Genomic DNA, 16,893 nt, shown 5'->3' with positions numbered 1-16,893 from the left:
GAGCACAACTGCTCCCCAGGAGAACGCCTACAAAGTTGTTACAGTGATTGGAACAGACTGCCTCTTCACTATGCCCATCATTTCCTAGGAAGGCCTGGGGGGGCCTCCCCAGGGAAAAGATGGGCCCGGGGGCGTAACAACTGGAAAACACATCCTTACTTAGAAAAAATTAGTCTGAGAGTTGTTTTATATTACTGGCCAGGTCTTCAGAAAGACATCCAAGTGTATGATTAAATGATTAATAATCAGGTGCACTTTAAGGTCAACTAAAGGAGTACAATGGGATAGGGTTAGACACAATACCAGGAAGTATGGAATGTAAGGCATCGCAAATGCTTTCCCTGGAAGGACCCAAACTGAAACTTAATGGTGGGCCATAGGCCAAAAACAAACACAGTATTGTATTGTTAAGATGCAAATGGTAATAGGACCCAACTTTCCGCCATTGATTAACTAGTTGTGCAAAGTGTCACTCTGCCCATTGTGCTCAGATTATGCAAAATAATAAATAACAGGGATCTTAAAGGTGCACTGTCTAGTTTTGGGGAGCTAATTTTAATCATAATGGAAAGATCTTCACTGACTGATTTTTTTATGCCCAAAAAGTTTAAGTAAACAAACTCTCTTTGTTTTCATGACTGAATGAAACTGAGTAAACAAACTGACCTTAAAGGACAACACAATTTCAAACTCTTTTACTTTGTTTATATGTGGCGGACCCTGTCACTTTTCCAGCTTCAAACAGTGTTCCGAGGAGTTTATTTTCCTCTGAGAACAGCTTGTTTATTCAGTTATGGGAAAAATTATATTTCCTAGATTGTATTATTACCTCTTTAATATTGTAAATATAGCTATATATATATATAAAAAAAACAACTTTGCAGTTCTTCTCCAAAACTACATGGTGCCCGTTTCATGTCACACACATATGTGTAATATCATTTTATTTTTTCACTTGAAACATTCATATCCTATACTATAAATAGCCACTACTATAGTTTACTTTAATGGCAAATAATATTATAATCATGTTTGGTAGACTTCATGCAGAGACATATTCTTGAACTAGCATTAAATTAATTGAATCAGGTTGATTCTCCAGGTCAGACAGGGTGAATAAGTCAGTCACTGTGTTAATATGATTAGATCAGCTGTACCTTCGCTGTGACAGGACCGGCTCTGGGTGTGGCTTAAACACAGTCTCACCTCGTCTCCAGGACAGAGACTCTTGAGAGTCGGGATGGACAGTCACAACATGTCTACGGGAAAGGTCGCTGCTATCATCGGGCTGGGAGTAGGAGCGATGGCGGTGTTGCACGGAGACCCGCTGGACCCTGAAGGCAGCGCGTACCTGATATGGAGAGAGACCGGGCTGCTCGGTGTTCCGGCTCGGGCTGTAGTCTGCATCATCGCCGGTGTCTCCCTCCTCGCGGCAGGCTGGCTGTACAGGCTGCTCTTCTGCCCCCTGGAGCTGCTGAGGGCGCCCGATGATGTGGGTTACATCGCCGAGGGCGGTCGCTCCAGAGCCCAGGCGGCCAACGAGGTCCGCCGCAGGAGGAAAACAGGAGAGCTGCCTCCGGTTTATCCGAACGGCTGGTTCCGAGTCCTGGACTCACACCTGCTGGAGAGGGGCGAAGTCAGAAACGTCTCTGTGCTGGGTAAGATAAGTTGCATCTTAACTACATTAAAAACTAAAGTAGGCTAACTAGCTACTTTATTATTAGTGTGTGACGCATTCAAGTTTAAGTTAAGAGCTGTCGAAGTTGTTCACCAGGAGGTCACCATCACAAATATGACATTCAAGGTGCCATATTAAAAATGTCTTAATTTAATTTGTCTCTATTAACAAATGGACAAAAATAGAAGATAGGAAGACATATGTGTCAGGCGCGCACAGATGCCAAAGTATGTGTAAACTGAGATCAGGCAAGTTCAGGTTCCTCAGGAGGTACCAGATGGTAAACCCTGACTGATACTGAACATTTGGTCAAGTTAAATAGGCAACATATTTGGATAGAGATATGATGGCCACATAACATTTTTTATTTGCAATGATCCCTCTTTTGCAGTTAAAATTTCACAGTGTGACAATATACTTTACTGTCTAAAATGACATTCAACTGCACTGGGAATTTAATAATTAAAATTCACCTCAAACATCTCTTTGTGCGTTAGTATGTCTAAAATAAAATAAAAATTTCATATCGGTGCATACTGGACAACGCGTATACCGATCGGGCTCTAACACACATTTCTTACAATAATCCCTTAAATGTGGTAATAAAACACTTGCGACAAAGATATGTAGGATATTGTACAGCAGGCTTTATCAAACTTTATACAATTCAATAATGTTAAACACCCCTACCATCATTTTCTGCATTATAATCTTAAAAAAAAGTAAAGATTCGTTAAAATATTGAAGCATATCGGACAACATCTATACTGATTATGACATATCTGTGACAACCTAATATCGGACGATAATATCCACTAACCCATATTTCGGTCGGGCTCCACAAAATAGAGACAGACACAAATGTCTCAGCTCAGCAGTAAGACAGGTGATCAAGATGCCAACCTTGCACCCCTATCAATCTGAGCTGCAGCAGGCATTAACCTAGCAGTGTGGTGTCAAATTAAAAACACAAAAACTGGATAAAAAAGTGATTGGTTTCACGGCTCCTTGAAGAGAGCCAGATCTTATGGCTCCGTTCCCTTCTGAGAGCTGTTCAAAATAACAATATTTAAATTATCAGTAGGATAATGATTAAAGTATGATTTCGATCATACTCCAACTTAGACCAATATACTTTCATTTGTCATGGGTTGAATAGGTAATCAGTGCAAGACATTATGTCAGAGATCTGCATTGAAAACATTACAGAAGCTCACGCCATATCCCTCTGCTTTGAATCTACTACTTTGAATATATCTTCTGCACGAAATGTGTCATGTAAATAAAGTCACCTTGCCCTGTATGCAATCCCAGCAGCACTGAATATTCTCACTGATCATGTAAAGGGGCTGGATTTTAAAGCGCAACAATAAAGACATTAGCTGTCATCTGTCATCAAGAACAACTCGGTTGTCCAAGAATCACTGGAAAGAATCCGAACGTTCAAGAATGCAACATCACTAGACAGGTGAGGCAAGTGAACCCACACTTTCTTTACCTTATGCCCCTTACCACAAGAGTGGTTTTACTGTGGTTTCGCTCACATAACATTTATGGGATATGTCTAACTGCTGCTTCTCCATGTTTACTTTGAACTCAAAGGTCAACCGTTGGCAGACAACCACCGGTTGACTGGAGATGCTAAAAAGGTTTCAAGAGGTAAAACGCAGTCAGATATGTATTCTGGTGTGGACAGTTTCCAAGAGGGAGTCATGTAGATGTGAAGTGTCAAACATATCAGCGACCCTGGTAAGCTCAAGAACATTACACACAAACAAAATAGTGTTAGGTGCACTGAAGAAGATTAAATTAATACTTGTAATAGAGAAAACAAATACTTAAACAAGTACTCCAAGTTATTTCTCAGTGGCATTACATTTACATCTAAATCAGGTAATGTAATGTGAATGGTCTTCAGTATGATTGTGTCATGATTCAGTTCCTTTATTGTAGGAAGTCTAATTGTTAATACATATGTGTCACGTTTTTTTTATTTTGATTGAATAAAGATGTCACATTTTCACTTCTTTAGGTTTAACTGCCATTGCTGGTTTTTATAAAACCCTTATATTTGTCACTTCACCTGGACTCTATTGTCTTGAATTTAATGAGGCTACCCTGCTGGGAAAGGACAGACACGATCATATTACAATTTTGCTGTTTTTAGATTATACATATGAAACACAATGGCTTGCCTTCGTTGTTGGAACATTTGGGTAATTTGGTGCATAGTAACGCTGCGTTTTTGAACAAAGGCTCATTGTTTCAGGTCTGCCAAGCTGTCAACTGCTTGTTTGATTTGATGGTATCATGGCGACTAACTATATGGTTACGGAAATTATAAGTATTATGTGATGGCTGTTAAGCTGCACCTGACAGTTATTTTCGTTATCAGTTAATGTTCTGTTTCCTGATTAATCTTTTAACTGACTAATGTTTTTGCGTAGGTCATAAAATAGTTAAATTATAATTTGCCAGAGCGTAAGTCATTTGAGGCAAGCAAGTTTCTAGTTTGTAAGCTTTTACCATAACAAGTAATTAAGTACATTATGATATAAAACAAAGGAATTAACAACATCATGTTACAGTCTGTTAACATATGGTCAATAACAATGTGTTTTATACCTGTAGGTTGTCAATAGAGGCCCTTTAAACATCATCTTCTCATAAAAATAAAACCAATTTGAGTAAATTACAAAGTCTCTTGTGATCAGTTTTGATTTAGTCGACCTCTTTGATTAAGTGTTTATAGTGATCTGACAGCCAGTCTATCCTGTACCAGGTCTTTCTCTGATCAGTGATATGACATCTTGTCATTGTGGCTTTAAAGCTTTAGATATGTCATATGTCTCCATGCTGCTTGATATGTAGCTCCGTTTCAAAGTTTAAATTAATGTCAAACACTGATACATGATTTGTTTCAGCCTACTTTCATTGAGGCACGCGCTATAAAGCAGATACGTGTCTCACATTTTAGATTTGTTATTCTCGCGTTGATATCCGCTGGGACTGTTTGATCTCTTCACAGAGTTTCTTTGAATTTGAGTTCAAAAAGGTTTCAAAGAGCGCGTGCTGCTTTCATGTTTCTGTCACATCACCTGCCATAAATAAACAAACAAACGGTACATGAAAGGTTTGAAAAGATATCCACCAGTAGAAAGAGACACATGCTCTAGCAAAGCAATTCAGGATAAGGATTACTGTTATCGACAATTAATTTAGGAAATATTTTAAACATACCACGAGGAACTTTGAATGTGGTTGTCAAACAGACTGAATTTAATGAGGCCCCAATATGACCTACATAAACACACAAGACCATCAGCAAGAAGATCGACCATTTTCATATCGTTTTTCTTAATGCCCGCCACCAGCTTGGATTATGACTTATCGAGGTGGGATAACTTAACCACCAATAAATACATTACCTCCTTCCTATACATCCCTCAAACAACTGCCTTTATTTAACTCGCTTTCAAATAAATGCATGCGTAAGCCAGATCTTTATTACAGGGTACGGTGGTGCTCATACCACTTTTGTCCAGAGTGTCCGCCAGAATCAACAAAAAAAAAGAAAGTCCCTTGTAGCAGCTTTAACAGTTATGAAAAATGTCCATCATAACAAGTCCACTGGGGTCAAGGGGAGATCTGCAACCTGTTTGATGCAACAAATCCTCACATTTTAGAATTTTTATTTTGTTGAAGTGAACAAAAATATAAATTGATAAAAAATATTTTTACGTCAGTTAATTTTCTGTTTCTGGTGATCGACTAATTGATCAATAAAATAATCGTTTCAACATAACGTTAAAAAAATATTTAGTTTATTTTGAAGCAATCCCAGCGATGATGATTTGAAGCACCGGCGATGATATCGATGGAATCATAACGGTCAATTTCAGTACTTAGCACTTTTCTCATTCATCCATTCACATGTCAGTGGCTGTCCCCTATAAGTACCATTAACTAATTAAAGTCCTTTAAAGCTAGTGAGTGGACCTTGAGTTTGTTTTTGTTTTTTTAATTGGGATAAAATAATTTAATTGTGCGGCTTTTCCAGACTTTCCAAATTATAATGGACCAAATGTGACAATCGAACGAGTCATTTTGCGGGGGTTGTGAGGCACAGAAACAATTATCCACCGTTTTACGGATGCGTATTTTACAATGTTAGCTTTGGGGACCAGTGCATCACACAACGATGTAATTACACTGTTTGGCCACTACGAGAACTGGCTTCAAGGCCTGTTGCTATTCCTGGGGGGTAAATCTCGACAAGGAGGCCAGCCATCTTCTTTGCAGTGGAAGTTCCGGTCAAGCCAACCATGTTAAATACTCTTCTTCTTCTTCTTTTTTTTAAATTTTTTGTTGTTGATTGGAAAAAAAGTGAGATTAGGATTTTATCTTCCTGGGCGGATCTCAGTGTACCTTGCCGGTCTGCCCAAGTAGAACCTAAGTATTGGAAACACTGTGTTCTGAAGTTAGCATGGAACCAGCTAGCCCCGGCCCAACACGGTCAAAAGGTCCTGTGTTCTCAGTTTCCAGAGCTTCCAGTTGGCATGCTAGCTGCACAGCTAACTGAGCTACCTAACTAAGAGCAGCTACAGTTAGCAGCAGTTAGCAATTCATCTGTTGATACGCTGCTCCCTGTGTGTATGTATGAGTTCGACAGGTGGCCAGTTCTTTCATATTGGTCTCGATCGCATGTTGGCTCATCTATATTTCAGATTTTCTTTACCCCAATCACAAGTGGCCAAAAACCAAAGGCTGCTGTACATATCGGTGTACAATAAGTGTACAGAAAGCATTGAACTTGAATGCCCTTTATCTATGATGCTTAATACACTGCAGATCCAAAAGACAGTGTATTTTTCTTACACATCCCTCGGGTCCCCCTCTCCCCCTCTCCCCCTCTCATCCCTTTCAGCACATGTACTCCCTCAAGCCCTCTGACATTTTACTGTCCCATATTCTGTTGATCTAAATCTAAACCTGGCTTCCCTCATGATCTGCATCCTGCTGTGAATGAATGCAGTGTCTATGACTTTTCTCCGCTGTCATCCATTTACATCATATATCAAATTCTCACACTCTGGACTGTGGTTCACTTCTGCCCCACAACAGTCTGGGAACAGCAGTGCAGTGCTGTGTCAGCCCTCATTTGGATGAGCCTCATTTTGGATTTCTACGAATTTTACTGGACAAGGCACTGGCGATACTGCGGTTACTTTCAACCACAGTTCAAACGGCCTGTGCTAATCTGGGAGCAATCTACAGGTCAGCCAAAAGTCAAGCCCATTACAGTAAATACAGTAGGTCGAGATCTCCACGTGTCGTGTCTGACTGGGCACAGATTAAGTCTGACTGTGCACCACATAAAGTTGACCTACTGGAACTCAAACCTACTTATAGCAGGCAAGTGTGAGCATCTAAATCAGCGACTTCATGTGGTTTGTCTGGCTTATCCTTTATTAAAGACAGACTGTAGGATGTTGGTGGCTTTTAGTCAATGGAAATACGGAACTGTAGTTAGTATAATTGCACGTCAGTTATATTTCAGTGAAATGTATAAAGGATTTTTCTTCATTTATACTTAAATTCTCGAATCTCTTGTGTGATTTCACATCCTCCATATAATAATATGTATATTCATTCATGAATGTTTTTTTTTTAAGTGTTTGTCCCTACTGTAATTACTCGTCCTAGGTGAGCAGGTGGCAGTGTTTCGGGGCCAAGACGGGGAGGCCTACGTGGTCGATGCCTACTGCCCTCACTTGGGTGCCAACCTGGCTGTGGGAGGACGCGTGGTGGGAAACTGCATAGAGTGCCCATTTCATGGGTGGCAGTTTCGGGGTAACGATGGCAAGTGTGTGAAGATCCCCTATGCAGAAAAAGGTATGAACGGAAGATGGTGCCCAGTGATTTTTATTCTGCAAAATGTGTTATGGGGAACCAAAAATACCTGCAATTTGACCACGCCTCAGTGTCATAGCATCGTAATTGTGTGTATAATTGAAGGACTAGTCAACAGTTTAATTTAGAATTAACAAGGCTCGTACACACTGTGTATCTATAACAAAATGCACGTCATTAGATGCTTTCACACACATTTGTTTTATAGCCATTCGCTCCCTGAGTAAGATTTATATTTATGTTATTCTGAGAGCTTCACTTACAATGCAGCACCAGCACGGGCTCTGTCCTCATCCAGCTACACCGCCCCACGCCCTTACCCTTACCCTGATCAAAACTGAACCATTAGATCCAGAGAGGTGGAGTTGGACTACCCATTTGGCCCAACAGTGAGCACTACATTCCTGAGGGTGGTGCTAAAGGATATCTTGTGACAGATGTTCAACGTTAAAATTTCAGCTTGAGTGTTGGTGCAGCAGAGGGAAAAAAACGAGCCAGTGGTGGTGATGGAAGGTGTCGCAAAGTCAGCAAATCATGATGTATTTCATACAAATCTGGATTCCCCTTTGTGCACAAGGGGGAAGCTGATTTAGTGCCCTAATGAAAGTGTTTGATTCGATGGAGAATATGAATATGGCAAGTTTATTAGATTATGCTATTATGTCGTTTCATGTAGGTCTTTCAACAATAAATAGCTGTCTTTTCAGAAGTCAATAGACGAGCAACGGTCGACAGTGTTGAAACTAAATATCCACTGTTACGAGTGAACAGTGATTGTCTAAATGAAATGCTACTGACAATTATACAGATTGACTAAAGAGACCGTATGACTCAGATTCACATTTCATGTCGTTCAGTGCCAGAGTTTGCCAAGGTGCACAGCTGGCCCAGCTGTGAGGTTAATGGCCAGATCCTGATTTGGTTTCACTGTGATGGAGAGGATCCACATTGGACCGTCCCAGAACAGCAGGAAATTACAAGTGGCGAGTGGGTCTATCGGGGGAGAACGGAACATTTTGTCAATGCTCACATACAGGTAGGTGCATATAATATAAGTATGTGTGTACATGTTTTGAAATACACAATGGTAAAGATGTGTTAGTTTGAATGCCATTTACTTTGAATCCTCAGAATATCCACCCTCTGTATTTGTACATACGTTCAGCATCACATAACACGGCTAAGGCTTTTTGTTACCCAACTCTTAAAGCAGTCACTGGAGCTTCTCATGTTGACTTCTCCTCCCGATAGGAGATTCCTGAAAATGCAGCAGACATCGCTCACCTCGCTCACCTGCACACGCCGAGCTTTGTCAGCGGAGTAGATCTGCGTTACATCAACAGCAAAACCTGGGAGTTTTTGAGGCATGACTGGAAGGTAAGGGTTTTTCTGTGCTGCAAATGTTAACTGCTGGTGCATTAACAGTTCTAAAAGTTTCAATGATGCCAAATCAGTGTTATTTTTGCTCGTGGACATCTTTTGAGCTTGGAACCTTATTGTCTAATTCTCTGATCACACAGTATGTACTTTCTGCGGTGAGGGGTCCCTCATTCAAAAGTAAAAGTAGTACATGAAGTAGCATGGGATCACTGGAGTTGTTATCTTCATCGTTAAACAAGCACCATTGCAGAAAAAAGATCTGTCTACATGGCTCAGACAAGTTCAGGTTTAAAGTCTTATTTACATTTAGTTACACTCGCCAAATTCCTCCCTCACTCTCGGACAGTGGTGTGCGCAGACTTTTTGAAGGGCAGTGGCGAAAAGAAGGGCACTTTAGCGCGCGTTTTGGCTCCCAAGAGGGCGCTTTAGCGCGCGTTTTGGCTCCCAAGAGGGCGCTTTAGCGCGCGTTTTGGCTCCCAAGAGGGCAGTTTATCATGTTTTAACCAGCCAAGGGGGTAGTTTAGTGTGTTTTGCCAACCAAGAGGGCACTTTGGCATGCTTTTTTGGCACTCTGGAGGGCACTTTAACATGCGTTTTGGCTCTCAGGAGGGCACTTTAGCGTACGTTTTGGCTCTCAGGAGGGCACTTTAGCGCGCGTTTTTCAACAACTGGGCCATGAGGGGGGGCGACTATAGATTTTTACAGCTTTGAACATTGTTTTTATCTGAGGAAAATGTAAATTAAATTACATATAGTGGTATTAGATTTTAGATGGCACACAGTTCCATCGGGGCGTAATATTATTGAACAGCGTATTTCAGTGTTTGAATGCCACTGTATGTCTGTGTGTGTTTTTTTTGAAGGTTCAGTGGGAACCAGAGCCAGAGCCCAACCAGCATTGTTCTCAGATGTTGGTGAAACATGCGTTCACTGTGTTTGGACTCCACTGGCCTCTGCTGGATGTTCATGTTGTGGCCAGACAGGTAGAGTAAAGTTCAAAGCACAAACATTTGAATGATGACAATCAATCTAAACACGAATTTAATCAAGATTAAATTGAAATGTAACCACAATACCAGGGTTTTACAAAACAATGTCTGCTGTACCTCAACTGAGGAGCACAGAACTGCATTTCTTTAAATACTTACTAAAACATTTGAGAGTTTTATTACGAAACCAGCAGGAAATATGCTGGTCTGATGCAAAAACCCCACCACGTTGTTTAGTTGGACCTGGAACATCAGCAACTACTTTGCTGTCTCTTCCCTTTTATCTTGCCTGGTTAATTATATATGATGAATAAATGTACCCTGAAAGCACTAATCTCACCAGTTGAACCAGTCACAGCGGGCTGCAGTGGGGAGCGGGATCCCCTAAGACCTGACACAAATGTTGAAGGCAAGGAAATGTGACTCTCGTGTGGTGGGAGAGGGAGGTCAGCAGCGTTATCGTGTGATGAGAATGGGATGATTGTGCTTCTGCATGTTGATTTAACACGAGGTAAAATATATGGATGAATATAAAGATTGCATTTATACATGTATGCGCTTGGCTGTGTTTCAGGTGGGTCCAGGAGTGGTGTTTCTGCTGTTTAACCACAGTTTCCTGGGCCGAGGTCTCATCATGCACTGTGTGACTCCAGTGGAGCCTCTGCTGCAGTGTGTCTCTCACATCATGTTTTATCAGTCTAATGTCCCACCTGTGGTGCCCAAATTCATCCTCAAAGCAGAGTGTATTCAGGTGCAGTACACACTTATCCTCTACTCTCACTGTGACACAGTCCTCCATTGTCTGCATGTATTGTGCAGCGGGCCGCCCGCAGCGATAACCCCACGGAATTATCAGTCATTCCGCACATTTATGGAGATTTGCAGGCATTGTTATTTATTGGCGGTAAGTTCAGGATTCAGAGTTTCTCTAATGAGTGAGATAATTGTGTGCATTTGCCTCCTACTCTGCCTCTGGTTTAATTCTGCCTCCTCATTGCCACCAGCAGTAACACCACACAGTCACGGAAAAGGTGCAAATAGTCCTCATTAAACTTGATAATTAACTGTGTGGTGAATCGAGGGAACGTTGGCTCAAAAGACAACAAGAAAAGTATTTTTGTGAATGGTCACGGGCTGGTGGAGATCAGACACCCCACTAACCCTAACCAAACACCTGCCAAAAGACTTCGGCTAAAATAGGTCTGACTAGTTAGATTCACAAGAGGAACAGTTTGATTCAAAACAGAAAACATGACAGATGGAGATGGTGGCTGTGAAACCCAGTCACCAGAAAAATGTTGGCAGTTTACATTCCTGCTAACCACAGATATGTTGCGACTTTTTAGATTCGGTTTATTTAGATTCCGGTTATGACAATGCTGTGCTTACAGACTTGTTATGTTTTGGCACAACAAACGCTAAGGGTTCGGAAAAGATCGTGTTTTGGCTCACCTGGCTCCCTTCTCCACAAACACTGCTTTTTTTAAAATATCCAGTGTCGCTGTCTCCAAAACTTGTCTCTGGCTTGACAGCCGTCTCTTACCCAGCATTCAGTAATCTTTAGGTGGTATGCCGAGTATGTTAGCAGTGTTGATGTGATGCGTATGAAATGTAGAAATTTAACATATCCGGGGTTTGCAGACAGAAACAGTGTTGTACATAAATGCGAACCCTTAAAAGCGTTTAATTTAAATCAGCAGATGCTTCTGTTTTCAGTTAGACTGGGAATTATTCAATGCCAAAATGAAACATTTCGATGCCGATACTGAAGCCAAATTTCTCTCCAGTTAAATGCACTAAAGATGAGTAGCTACAAGGTCTGCTGTACTGTACATCTGCCAAAGCCAAACAGTCGCCTTTTAATTCAATCAAGCCGAATCCAAACTCGATAGCCCTGTATCACTGTAAATTTTAAATCATCTCATTCATAGAGACCAGCCGCCTAAACACGCCTCATTTGAAGAATAAAGACGGTGAAGTTTGATCACCAGCGCTAGTTTTCAGATACGTGAAAAGAATTATTTAAGATAATTGTTTTAAGTTACTTTGCCATTTTGTTTCTCCCTGTGGTATTAACCCTTTAGGCGCCAGAGTCGCAAATTTGCGACACACCGCGGTACTGAACTAAACAGCTGTTTTCTCCCAATAGAGTGTTACATGTCGTTCATACTCCCCACCACTAGTTGGCAGACATCCTATACTTAGACCTTAGCTCATAAAAACGTCTTGCTTCAATGCAAAATGTTCGAGGAAGTCCCATGCAAACTGTGGGGTGAGAGAGCGGAGACAGTGTGCCAGGAAGCCATTTTGCTGAAGGGGTACTGCTGGATTCAGACGTTATTGAGACGAAATAAACGACAATGGCATGCAAAAAGTTGAAGTGATTGAGCTCCTATTCGGTGATTCTGATTCTGAAGTGGAAAATCTAGCTTTGGGAGATGACGGTCGGTTGATTAGTGAGCTTGCTAGTCGCGGTGCGTCTTTGCATAGCAATGGTGGTGCCGCGCAGAGCGAGGAAAACGCACAAGCACTAACACACGATCCTTTGCCCAATAGGTGGGAATGGAAATGATACACGAACTCGTAGTATCAGTAGGGAAGCGAATGGATGTGGTAGAAGTAGCGGTGGTGGTGAGAATAGCGCTGGGTGTCAGCGTTAGTGTTCACTCTTTCCACCGCGACGGTCACGTAGCCTCCATCCGCGGCAGCGGTGCAGCTATGCGCCGCAGCAGTGTTCACAAAGCACACACGAGTCCAGATCTTCTCACAACACTAGAGGAGATAGCAGGGGGAGTCGTGGGCGAAGTGTTCGTAGAAAGGCTGATGGGTGTCGTAGGGGCAACAGGGGAAGGCAGAACAGGGCTGGAAATGATGATGATGATAATGGTAATGGTGGCTGGGCTTACTTGAGAGATGAAGTATATGGATAAAGCCCTTTGATGAGCAAATTGGATATCGTGGTGACAGAAAGCTAAGCAATGATTCAAGGTCTATAGTTTTTTTGTCCCTCTTTCTGACTGATGATTTCTGGTATCTTATAACAATGGAGACAATCCTCATCAGTATTTAGGCTGACATGAACTAATTCCAAGTTCACGGTTTCATGAATGGTATGATGTAAATGTAAATATATATATATATATATATATATATATATATATATATATATATATATATATATATATATATATATATATATATATATATATATATAATTAGTTCTTATTGTCTCTATGCCTTGCAATGAGAGGCTCCACACTCTACAAATATCACAAACTTTTATCTGGATAGATAGGCACAGATAAGGCCTCTGCAGCTAAAAGACGCCTACTGTTATTATTATCATATAATAATAATAATAATAATAATAATAAAGAAGAGAAGAGAAAACAAGAAAAAGGGAAGAAAAAAAGTGTCCTCCAATGGGGGGGATGGTGGGTAAAAAAAACCGCATACTGTTTACATGAGTTTTGTGGTGTACTAATAGTTCTAGTTTACGACTGTTGGCTTACAATTTACTTTTTCCCTGTTCATTTGATGTGTGGACAACATAACAAATGGATGGAGGGGATGAATCTGATGAAATAAGTTCAACTCTCTTTCAAAATACCAGTTATTTCATGGAAATTACATAATCCAATATGGCCGCCACCATATGACGTCATAATATGCAAATTAGATGGGAAAAATTACTCCCTTCATAAACTTTAGGTCATTCTCAATATTTGTCTCATTTACACTTTGTCTCTATCTCAAACTACATTCAAGCCAGAGCCTTCTGAAATTTAGATGTCAAAATCTAGTATTTTTTAAAATAAAACCCGGCGCCTAAAGGGTTAAACACAGAGAGCCACCAGAGGAAACTCAGCTTTAGAGGGCAGTTTAAGAGGCGGAGCATCAGTGTGGACCGAAATGCCAAATCTCAGCAGCTGATGGAGAAACTGTGGCGTGACATTTAATTAACAGCGTTTCACACAGAAATCCCTGCTGAGAGATTGTAATAAGTCACAGCAAAGACACAGTACAAAATACAGATTATACTTTTAGTTTTGATTTCATTCTGAAAGCCCTCCTTTTTTTTCTTACAACTGTGTGACTATCAAATGTTTAGGGGAGGTAAATGAGGATAACAGGTTAAAGTTGTTAAACCAAACCTATATTATGTCATGTTACTTAATTCACAAGTCCGTCTCGTGACCTTCTCCTGTCTTCTTTCTGCGTCCAGTTTGAGCGGGACGTGATGATCTGGAACAATAAGAAGTACATCTCCAAGCCTCTCCTCGTGAAGGAAGATTCAGCCATCCAGAAGCACCGGCGCTGGTTCAGTCAGTTCTACAGCGAGAACAGCCCCCGCCTGCAATACCAGCGCGACACTTTGGACTTCTGACCTCCCTGAACTACAGGACGGGGAGATCAGCAGAGAAGATGTCAGGTCAGGGTTGACATCAATCAGAGGTCACAGAGGAGGGCGGCCAGGATTGATTTTTTAATAAATTCATGGACGAAAGGAGACATGGCTTGTTTGTGTGATCAGGGCTGGGAGCTCTTTCGAAAGCCTGAAACTTACGTTAAAGCTGACTTTTCCAGCTTTATTTTTCGCAAGTGCCTACAGCTGTCATGTCGGCTGGTTGGACCGGTATGACTGGGTGGATTCAGCCTGTAAATGTCAGATTTGGATGAACTATTGCTAATATTTAAAGCGAGCAATATTAGGAGCACCACAACTGCCTTGTTGTAAAGCTCACAAGATATCAAAGCCATTTTGCTCAGAGAAAATGTGAATTATTACATAAACTATGATATTACATACTGTATATTACACATATTAGCAGTACCAGTCATGTGCTTGAGACACTGGCTGATTTTTAGGCATGAATTTCTCTGCCCCCTAGACTGAGTTCAGTGAAAAAGCTTCTTCTTCTGCAGTCTTTCTTACAATACTACTTTCTCACACTGGGCTTTATCTGCATTAGAAAAATATTAATCTGGCCCAGCTGCAGGTGTAATGCCACGTGTGTTTGTTTTCTGATGGATATCTCAGGTCAGTCAGTAGCTCTACAGCACATGATTGCAGGAGGGCTTTAGAAGTGTTGATTGAGGTTGAACAGAGCCCAGCGGTTTCCCTCTGCTTCCAGTCTTTATGCTAAGCTAGGCTAACCACGTCCTGACTCCAGCTCTCTGCCACAGTCCTTTTAAGCAAGACTCGCCACTCAGCAGACATCTTGACAATGCAGCTGTTATTACAGGCTAACGAGAGCAGGCACCTTCCTAAATTAATGTGTAGAGAGCCATACGCTCACTGTCAATGGATATAAAATCTGGGTGTATTGAAATAATACGGTGAAAAAGGTGAAAAATGCTTTTATTCCCCCAGAGGTCATACCATGTTTAGACAGCAGGCACATTTGTTTCTAAAACCAGGTCTGAACGACTGAGCATCCACACCGTCATCGGTGATTGATCAGGTTGGATTCTTCCTTGTCGAGACAACACCAACCTATCTGCATGGGCTGCTCTGCTAAAGACGTAATCATCTGTCACTACGTACGCTGGTGGTGACGCTCCTTCCTGAAACAAAAGCACCAGAAATAGAGATCCATCATCTACCCCTCCAAAAAAATCACGCTGTCAAGTCATAAAGCAGACGGTTTATTTCAAAAAACAGACAGTTGTTTGCTGTTTTGTCCTCCATGCTGATGCACTCGTCTTTTTGGGCTTGACGTCTTCCTCGTGTGTTGCGCTCTAAGTGACACACTGCGAGTGTCCAGACTGAGACAGATTTGTAGAAATCAGATTTGAGCTGCATTTCAAAACCCACCTCCAAATGATGTGATGTGACTGCCGCCCAGACTTCCTTAAATCAGTGTGGATATGCCAAGTAAAGGATTTGGGCCGGCAGTCTGAACATAGCCTGATTCTGTCTGTCTGTCTGTCTGTTTGGTGTTTTGCAGGAACCGTATTTGGTTTTAAGAGCTTTAAGCTTTTCTATGAAATCAGCTGAATGTCGCATGATGCAAGCAGTCATCCAATGATATCAGAAAAAACGTTGATTGTAGCTGTTTGAACGCAGAGCCAGAATAACGACTTTCAAATCATTAGTAAAGAAAGTGCAAATGAGCATCTATCCCAAATGTTGAACTGTACCTTAAACAAGCACAATTGTACATACAGCCATACTTCAGCACTGAGATATATGCACTGAAAACCTGTATTAAAAGCCAGTCTTTATTACATTTCGGGTCTAATTATTAATGTCTTTGCTCTTCATGCTCAGTCAGAACTGTGTGTTCCCATTACTGCTGTACGCTTCTTCTTTTTTTTTTTATCTGTATTTACTCCTGGTGCTCAGTGTCGACTCGTTACTGACTAATCACTGATGACTACAATGCTGAGAGCCTCTATTAAGGGCTTCTGTGCCTGCTTGGAAATGTGTCAGACGTATGAAAGCAATAATCTTCAGTTGCCGGCGGCGATGGGGCTCAGTATGTGGGAATGCTTGGCATTACGCTTTAATTTCCGTTAAAAATATCGGCTGGTCGTGAAAGAGAGAGAGGGGCCGCATTTCAAAGCGGATAACCAGTTACAAAGCACAGTTCTTGTCGGGAATATCAGATGATCTCTCTTTTGATACGAAAATGTATTTCTGTAAGTGGCCAACCTACAGATGTATTGTTTGTTTCAATGTGCAGAATAAATCCGTCTGCTCGCCCCTAATGGGTGTGCTCATGCATTTGTGAACCGGCACATGCTTTCTGTTGCACTGAATACATTAGCGTGTTAAACTGAGCGGAGTGGTGAAATGTTCACTGTTCCACTTTGCCAGTGGCACTTCTCTCTTCGCTCATATCATAGCTCAGCACTCCTTATCTGTGTATGTGCCAGTCTTATCTGGGTTTATGGTGGGAGAGGACTGTGTCGCCTTTGTTGTACAGA

At 41.4% G+C, this 16,893-nt stretch overlaps 1 protein-coding gene across 1 annotated transcript; it reads left to right on the top strand.

Moving 5' to 3' along the window:
• Positions 1-1,152: 1,152 nt before the first annotated feature.
• Positions 1,153-16,193, top strand: LOC115592346 (cholesterol 7-desaturase). The gene is made up of 7 exons (XM_030434970.1): positions 1,153-1,658; positions 7,385-7,573; positions 8,449-8,627; positions 8,843-8,968; positions 9,835-9,954; positions 10,535-10,711; positions 14,186-16,193. Exons 1-7 carry the CDS (start codon positions 1,241-1,243, stop codon positions 14,345-14,347), a joined length of 1,371 nt encoding a protein of 456 aa, XP_030290830.1. The 5' UTR covers positions 1,153-1,240; the 3' UTR covers positions 14,348-16,193.
• Positions 16,194-16,893: the final 700 nt, after the last annotated feature.

Source organism: Sparus aurata, chromosome 12 (genome assembly GCF_900880675.1).
Source record: "Sparus aurata chromosome 12, fSpaAur1.1, whole genome shotgun sequence".
Classification (NCBI taxonomy): domain Eukaryota; kingdom Metazoa; phylum Chordata; class Actinopteri; order Spariformes; family Sparidae; genus Sparus; species Sparus aurata.
This window is presented reverse-complemented; position numbering and strand designations above follow the sequence as displayed.